The sequence below is a fragment of the Peromyscus leucopus genome, chromosome 9 (assembly GCF_004664715.2).
Source record: "Peromyscus leucopus breed LL Stock chromosome 9, UCI_PerLeu_2.1, whole genome shotgun sequence".
NCBI classification, from domain to species: Eukaryota; Metazoa; Chordata; class Mammalia; order Rodentia; family Cricetidae; genus Peromyscus; species Peromyscus leucopus.
In genome coordinates, this window is record NC_051070.1 from 108,829,526 (window position 1) to 108,838,935 (window position 9,410).

General features: G+C 41.9%; 1 protein-coding gene across 1 annotated transcript; it reads left to right on the top strand.

The window, feature by feature from the left end:
* Positions 1-598: 598 nt before the first annotated feature.
* LOC114708181 (RE1-silencing transcription factor-like) lies at positions 599-2,398 on the top strand (the record flags this gene model as incomplete). Its single annotated transcript, XM_028891274.2, is given in 4 exon segments — positions 599-823; positions 826-2,097; positions 2,100-2,211; positions 2,214-2,398. Coding segments are annotated over 4 exon segments (1,794 nt in total), but the record flags the coding sequence as incomplete, so codon positions are not given.
* Positions 2,399-9,410: the final 7,012 nt, after the last annotated feature.

Sequence of the window (9,410 nt, forward strand, 5' to 3'; positions counted from 1 at the left end):
CCAAGTAACATATAAAGGCAAACCTATCAGAATAATACCAGACTACTCAATAGAGACTATGAAAGCTAGAAGATCATGGACAAATCTCATGCAGACACTAAGAGACCCCGGATGCCAACCCAGACTATTATACCCAGCAAAACTCTCAATCACCATAGGCGGAGTAAACAAAATATTCCAGGATAAAACCAGATTTAATCAATACCTGTCTACACACCCAGCCCTACAGAAAGCACTAGAAGGGAAAATTCAACCCAAAGAAGCTAAACACATCCATGAAAAATCAAGCAATAGATAATCCCACACCAACATACACCACAGAAGGACAACACAACCCAACCACAAAAAATAACAGGAATTAACAATCACTGGTCATTAATATCCATCAATATGAATAGTCTCAACTCACCTATAAAAAGACATAGGCTAACAGAATGGATAAGAAAACAGAACCCATCCATCGGCTGCATACAAGAAACACACCTTAACTTCAAAGACAGACACTACCTCCGAGTAAAGGGCTGGGAAAAGGCTTTCCAAGCAAATGGACCTAAGAAACAAGCTGGTGTAGCTATCCTAATATCTAGAGAAAAAGGATGTTTCAAAAGAGAAGAAGTCTTGTGGCAATGCCTCAGTGGTCCAGGTAACTACCAGAACTCGGAAATCCGCGATGGAAACTAAGGCAGCAGAGACGAAACACATAGATGTACATACAGGAAATAATAAAGAAAAAGTCAGTAAAGCCAAGAAGAACAAAAGAAAGGTGGATGCTGAAGCCCATCCATCAGATGAGCCTGTGAACGAGGAACCAGTGACAAAAAAGAAAAAAAAAAGATGGAAAGCAAATCCAAAAATAGTACCGAGGTGCCAAAGGATGACAGCAAGACGAAGGAGACTAAGGGGGACAATAAAAAGCAAAATACTTCCATTAAAAAAGGTGCAAAGAAGAAACCTCAAAAAGGTAAATCAAGTAAGAAAGGCAGCAGACCTGCTCAGGAGACACAGAAGGAGATGGCTCCGGCAGAGCCTCCTTCCATGGAGGTGGCTCAGGAGGAGGTCTCTTCCGGTCCTGAGCTCACTCAAGTGGTAGTCACCCCTACAGGCTCTACTCAGCCCGTGCTTCTTTCTCCCATGGATATTGCTCAGACTGGGCCTGCTCAAATGGAGCTGCCTTCTCCCCTGGAGCCTCCTCAGAGGGAGCCGCCTTCTCCCCTGGAGCCTGCTCAGAGGGAGCTGCCTTCTCACCTGGAGCTTCCTCAGAGGAAGCCTCCAAAGATGGAACAGCCTCTTCCCATGCAGCTTACTCAGATGGAACAGCCTCCTCCCATGGAGCCTGATCAGATGGAGCCTCCTCTTCCCATGGAGCCTGCTCAAAGGGAGCCGCCTCCTCCCATGGAGCCTGATCTGATGGAGCCGCCTCCTCCCATGGAGTCTCAGCGGGGACATTGTCAGAAGAAGCTGCTTTGTCCTTTGGACCATGCTCAGGTGGAGGTTGCTCAGACAGGGTCTCCTCACATGGGATCTGTTCAGAAGGAGCCTCCTGCTGTCATGGAGCCACCTCTTCAAGTGAAACCAGTCACCAAAATGTCTTCTCCTGGAAAAGAGAGTACCAAGGAGAAGTCGGGAAAGCAGAGTGAGGTGGTGCAGCAGGAGCAAGTCCTTATTGAAGTTGGCTTAGTGCCTGTTAGAGATAGCCAGCTTCTGAAGGGAAGCAGGCACGCACAGGATCTTCCAAAGGGAAACTCAAGAAGAAACAAGACACCTAAGGACCAAGAAATTGGCTCTGATGGGGAAGGAAATAAAATGGCCCCTCTCAAGAAAGTGGGAACAGAGGAAGCTGGCAAGAGTCTAGCTATGCTTGCTGCTCCCAAGGAATCTACCAGTGTCTTATCCTCGGAACAAAACTCAAATGGGTCAGGTGGTGAAATGTTACATGCTAAGTGTCAGACTGGTTCAGCTGGGCTTTGTGAAATGGAAGTGGACACTGAGCAGAACCCAGACAGTGTCCCTGTGAAAGCCTCAGCACCCGAACCGGTGTCACCATTGCCTCCTGTCCCATCGCCAACCGTAACAGCCTCGCCTCCTATCACTTTGGCCGAAAACGAGTCACCGAAAATGAGTCACCGGACATTGATGAAGACGAAGGCATCCACAGCCATGGTGGAGGTGACCTGAGTGATAATATGTCTGAGGGAAGTGATGATTCTGGGCTGCAGTGCCGCAAGAAGCAAGTTCAAAAAGTGGGAAGGAGGGGTTGGCAGTTAAAATAACCGAGGGAGAGTTTGTTTGTATTTTCTGTGATCGGTCTTTCAGAAAGGAAAAGGATTACAGCAAGCACCTCAATCGCCATCTGGTTAATGTATACTTCCTTGAAAAAGCAGCCGAGGGGCAGGAGTGAGCCTGCCGGTGGAGGGCGGCTAGTCACAGTTTGTAAGCAATGCCTCACTTTTAGTTTAAGGCAGTAGACACACACAAGCTCACTTTAATTAGTGTCCAGTGCTGATTTTTAAGTGACATTATTTCCTTAGGACTGTATGTGTTACCTAGTGACTTGCAAAAACCTTAGCAAATCCTAGGGAGTTAATGTAAGAAAACAGATACTTAATCTGTTAGCTTGTGCAGTGCAGTGAAGAAAGGCAGGATGGTAGGTGACGTTCTCTGGGGTGTCTACCTGTGTGGAACCGGTCGGGTGTTCTGCCCTTTTCACTTCACTTGCTATTTTTAGTTCCTTGTTCAGACTGATAAAAATTGGCATAGCAAATTACTTGAAGAATTTGCCTGCTTTATATAAGTAAAGTTAGCACTTTAAGGTTTCTTTAGAGATGAGAAAAGACATTTAAATTGAAGAAAAATTCTTTCAACAGTGGACATTGTATCTGTCCAGGTAATTGCTTCCTGACTTATGGTCGATATTTTGTGCTTCTATGTTAATCATTATGATAAGTGACATTTTTTTTGATGATGGTCATGTTCTGTTTTGAAATAACCTCTGTGTATTTCATTTATTTTCTTTTACCTGGCGATCTCTGAGCAGGCTTCAGATTTTGACAGTTTATGAAAGATACGACAAGCATTAATGTGTGGGTGAAAAGCTTGGTGAAATTCTGAGTGAAGTTTTAGTTAAAGTTGGTTGAACTTGGGATTGACTGGGAGGCCAAAGATTTAAAAAGCAGAAGATTCTCTCAAGAAAAAAAAGAAAGAAATTAAAGATTTCCTAGAATTCAATGAAAATGAAAGTACAACATACCCAAACTTATGGGACACTATGAAAGCAGTGCTAAGAGGAAAATTCATAGCTCTAAATGCACACATAAAGAAGATGGAGCAATCCCATACCAATGAATTAACAGCACAACTGAAAGATCTAGAACAAAAAGAAACAAACTCACCCAGGAGAAATAGACTCCAGGAAATAATCAAATTGAGGACTGAAATCAATGAAATAGAAAACAAGAGAACAATACAAAAAAATCAATGAAACAAAGAGTTGGTTCTTTGAAAAAATCAACAAGATAGACAAACCCCTAGCCAAGTTAACCAAAAGGCAAAGAGAGAGCACCCAAATTCACAAAATCAGAAATGAAAAGGGAGACATAACAACAGACAATGAGGAAATCCAGAGAATCATCACATCATACTTCAAAAACCTGTACTCCACAAAAATGGAAAACCAGGAAGAAATGGACAATTTTCTGGATAAATACTACATACCAAAATTAAATCAAGAACACAGAAACCATTTAAATAGACCAATAACCCCTAAAGAAATAGAAACAGTCATCAAAAGTCTCCCAATCAAAAAAAGCCCAGGACCACATGGTTTCAGTGCAGAATTCTACCAGACTTTCAAAGAAGAACTAATACCAATACTCTTCAAAGTGTTCCACACAATAGAAACAGAAGGAACACTACCAAACTCTTTTTATGAGGCTACAATTACCCTGATACCCAAACCACACAAAGATGCAACAAAGAAAGAGAACTACATACCAATCTCCCTCATGAACATTGATACAAAAATACTCAACAAAATATTAGCAAACCGAAACCAAGAATACATCAAAAAATTATCCATCACAACCAAGTAGGATTCATCCCAGGAATGCAAGGATGGTTCAACATACAAAAATCAGTCAATGTAATACACCATATAAACAAACTGAAAGAAAAAAACCACATGATCATCTCATTAGATGCTGAAAAAAGCCTTTGACAAAATCCAAAACCCCTTCATGACAAAGATCTTAGAAAGATCAGGAATACAAGGAACATTTCTAAACATAATAAACACAATTTATAGCAAGCCAACAGCAAACATCAAATTAAATGGAGAGAAACTCAAAGCGATACCACTAAATTCAGGAACAAGACAAGGCTGTCCACTCTCCCCATATTCATTCAATATAGTACTAGAAGTTCTAGCTAGAGCAATAAGACAACAAAAGGAGATCAAAGGGATACAAATTGGCAAGGAAGAAGTCAAACTTTCACTATTTGCAGATGATATGATAGTATACATAAGTGACCCCAAAAGCTCTACCAGGGAACTCCTACAGCTGATAAACTCCTTCAGTAAAGTGGCAGGATACAAGATCAACTCAAAAAAATCAGTAACCCTCCTATACACAAATGATAAGAAGGTTGAGAAAGAAGTCAGAGAAACATCACGCTTTACAATAGCCACAAATAATATAAAATACCTTGGGATAACACTAACTAAACAAGTGAAGGCCTTTTGATAAGAACTTTAAATCTCTAAAGAAAGAAATTGAAGAAGATATCAGAAAATGGAAGGATCTCCCATGCTCATGGATAGGCAGGATTAATATAGTAAAAATGGCAATCTTACCAAAAGGAATCTACAGATTCAACGCAATCCCCATCAAAATCCCAACACAATTCTTCACAGACTTGGAAAGAAAAATACTCAACTTCATATGGAAAAACAAAAGACCCAGGATAGCTAAAAGAATCCTATACGATAAAGCAACCTTTGGAGGCATCACCATCCCTGACCTCAAACTCTACTATAAAGCTATAGTAATAAAAACAGCTTGGTACTGGTATAAAAACCGACATACGGACCAATGGAATCGAATTGAAGAACCTGACATTAATCCATGCGCATATGAACACCTGGTTTTTGACAAAGGAGCCAAAACTATACAATGGAAAAAAGAAAGTATCTTCAACAAATGGTGCTGGCATAACTGGATATCAATATGTAAAAGATTACAAACAGATCCATATCTGTCACCATGCACAAAACTCAAGTCCAAGTGGATCAAAGACCTGAACATAAATCAAGTTACACTAAACTTAATAGAAAAGAAAGTAGGAAGCACTCTTGAACGCATTGGCACTGGAGACCATTTCCTAAATAAAACACCAACAGCTCAGACCCTGAGCACAACAATTAATAAATGGGACCTCTCAAAACTGAGAAGCTTTTGCAGGGCAAAAGACACAGTCAATAAGACAAAAAGACAGCCAACAGATTGGGAAAAGATCTTCACCAACCCCACATCTGACAGAGGATTGATCTCCACAGTATATAAAGAACTCAAGAAACTAGACATCAAAATACTCAACAGTCCAATTAAAAAATGGGCTAAAGAGCTAAACAGAGAATTCACAAAACAAGAACTACAAATGGCTAAAAGACATTTAAAGAAATGCTCAACATCCTTAATCATCAGAGAAATGCAAATCAAAACGACTCTGAGATACCACCTTACACCTGTCAGAATGGCTATGATCAAAAACACCAATGACAGTCAATGTTGGAGAGGATGTGGAGCAAAGGGAACATTCCTCCCCTGTTGGTGGGCATGTAAGCTTGTACAACCACTGTGGAAATCAGTATGGCGATTTCTCAGAAAATTAGGAAAATTAGGAATCGAACTACCCGACTCTTGGGTATATACCCAAGGAATGCTGATTCATACCATAAAGATACATGCTCAGCTATGTTCATAGCAGCACTATTTGTAATAGCCAGAACCTGGAAAAAACCTAGATGCCCGTCAACGGAGGAATGGATGACAAAATTGTGGTACATATACACAATTGGGTACTACTCAGCAGAGAAAAACAATGAAAGCATGAAATTTGCAGGCAAATGGATGGAACTAGAAAAAATCATCCTGAGTGAGGTAACCCAAACCCAGAAAGACAGTTATGGTATGTACTCACTCATAAGTGGATTCTAGATATAAAATAAAGAACAATTAGACCACAACCCATAGAACCATGGAGGCTATATATATAGCATGGAGGTACCTAGGATGACTGCGGCTTATAATAAATTTTGGTTTTACTCAATTACTGAAAAAAAAAAATAGCCAAACGAATGGAAACACATGAACTATGAACCAAAGGCTGAGGGGCCCCAAGATAGATCAGGCCCTCTGAATAGGTGAGACAGTTGATTGGCTTGATCTGTTTGGGAGGCATCTAGGCAGTAGGAATGAGTCCTGTGCTCATTGCATGAGTTGGCTGTTTGAAACCTGGGGCTTATGCAGGGACGCTTGGCTCAGTCTGGGAGGAGGGAACTGGACCTGCCTGGACTGAGTCTACCAGGTTGATCTCAGTGCTCAGGGGAGGCTTTGCCCTGGAGGAGGTGGGAATGGTGGGTGGCCTGGGGGTAAGGGGAGGGGGTGGGAGGGGGGAGAACAGGGTAACCTGTGGCTGATATGTAGAACTGAATGGTATTGTAAAATAAAAGGAAAAAATAAAAAAAGAAATAAATACATATCCTGTGCTTAAAAAAAAAAAAACCAAGAGAGTTTAAAATCCACAGTACAAACACACACTTGGACCTATAAGCACTTATACTCACAAACACACACAAATACTTATCCCTATACATACAGGAAACCTGGACACACACACATATATACACTCATCCACACATGATCACATACACACAGAAAGGAACACTACTGTCAAGCAATAGACATTATTCACACAAAAACACACACAGAGGAGAAGTTCACACACACACATACACACAGACATGCACAGAAAAGCATAACACACACACACAAAAAAAAAATATGTGCTGAACCTAGAATGGTCAGTGAGAAGACTGCTGTACCTTTTCTGATGTAAGGTAAGGTCGTGGGTCCTCTATGCTCTCTACAAGGCTCTTAGAGCCAGCAATGCACTGCTACCTGCACTTACTTTTCCTTGAACGAACTTTATCCATCACAAAACCCTCTGACCCCACAGGTTCCAAGTTCACCCGTCATAGTCTCTTCACTAAACTCATCCTGGCTCCTCCACAGATGACCTTGATAACCCAAGAGAAAGAAAGTGACCCATGGTCAATACCCAGTAACTTTTCAACAGATGACAGTGCATATGGTATGAATTCAGCCCAACGTCAGTCAGAAGGAGTCCAGTGACATCCCCTGCACTGCTTTTCAGGAACCCAGCACTCTGCACAACTATGAGAGGGAATCTGTTCTGAGACATAGCCATGCATATGATATAGTCAGCAACACAATGTCAGCAAGGAGATGCACTGTGGGATTCTCTGTTGAGAAGTCAGAGACAAACCAGACATTTCCTGTGGTGTTAGCTCTGTGAACTGAAAGGAAAGAAGCCTATTTAAAAAAAAAATAGCTGTATTGTTTGATTTTTGTTATGTACTAGAGAACACATTAGCATCAATACATTAAAGTAAATAGACAAAAGAGAAAGCAAATGTGTCCTTCCTCTTTCTGGGCAATTTAAATGTGTAACATTGGATGAGACAAAACAAGACAGAAGGTCTACCTTGGAGGACAGGAGATCCCAAGAGTGCTGGCCAGCCAGATTAGCCCAAAGAGAAAATTTCAGGTTCAGTGAAAACCTGGGCTCTAAGGGAATAAGGGAGTGAGCAACAGATGACAACACGAATTTCATTATGTAGCTTCTGAACCTACAAACCGATGTACACATTTATACAGGCCTGCATAGATCACACAGACCGCAGAAATAGGAAGTGAGCAGAAAAAAATGGCGAGGACATCATGTTGTATGAACAGTTGAATAAAATATTCACATCAGGTGTTTCAACTGAGACCCACTACATGGCTATGGATCCCTTGGGGACTAAAAATTCATAGGAGAGTGTGGTGGTATTGCGTTCCCCAAAATATTGTGTACTCTAATAAATTTATCTGGGGTCAGAGAACAGACAGCCACTAAATACAAAGGCTAGAAAATGGTGGCACTCACACCTTTAATCCTAGCATTCCAGAGATAGAAATCCCTCTGGATCTCTGTGAGTTCAAGAGCACATTGGAAATAGCAAAGCATGGTGACACACACCTTTAATCCCAGAAAGCCAGCCTTTAATCCCAGGGAGTGGTGGTAGAAAGCAGAAAGATATATAAGGCGTGAGGACCAGAAACTAGAGGCATTTGGCTGGTTAAGCATTGGGCTGGTTAAGCTTTCAGGCTTTGGAGCAACACAGTTCAGCTGAGATTCATTCTGGATGAGGACTCAGAGGCTTCCAGTCTGAGGAAACAGGACCAGCTGGGGAACAGGCAAGGTGAGATAGCTGTGGCTTGTTCTGTCTCTCTGATCTACCAGCATTGACCACAATAACTGGCCTCAGGTTTGATTTTATTAATAAGAACCTTTAAGATTCATGCTACAGGAGAGCACACAAGTTATTCAGACTCTGTTGTGGTGATAGCAGAAAATGTACTCATATAGCCTCAAATCAGTCAAGCTAGCAATCAACTTGTCAAAGTCCTCCCACATCTATGGGCATTCAGTCATCTCCAGACTGGAAGCTCCAGGATAGAAAAACTGTCCAGAACCAGGCACAGAAAAAGTGCTGACAAGGTGGTACTCAGCCATCTGTCACTATGAACCAAGCACTTGTCAAGAGGAAGAGAACCCATTGGGATGTAGGAAAAGGAGAAGACCACATGCCACCCAAAATATTGACAATGAGAACCACTCACTTGGCACTGGGGCTGGACTCTAGGCCTTGTAGGCTGCTTCCTACCTGTGATCTCACATGACCCCTGCAAAGCAAATGAGCCACTGGCTACTGACCTCAAGAATAAAAGCTTTGTGCTGTTTCCAAAGTAGCTCCCTGCATAGCAGCCCTCTGATCACAATGACTTGTAGGTGTGTGATATGTGACTTACCCAGATCTCTCAATGTACTGCAGCTTCTAGCAGAGAAGGAGGGATTGCTTGCCAATTATCCAGATTCTTGCAAGAGGCTAACTCTCCAGAAAGACTCGGGAATGATCACAGAAATCAACACTTGGTGGGTATGTAGGTGGGGGTCTGGATGAGTGTGGATGGTATATGAGTGTCTCTTTGTTTATGGTTGCACAGGTGGGCACCTGCCAATGCTGTCTCAGCCTACCTGCTGCTGCTCAGCAGAAGGGTCACAGATCA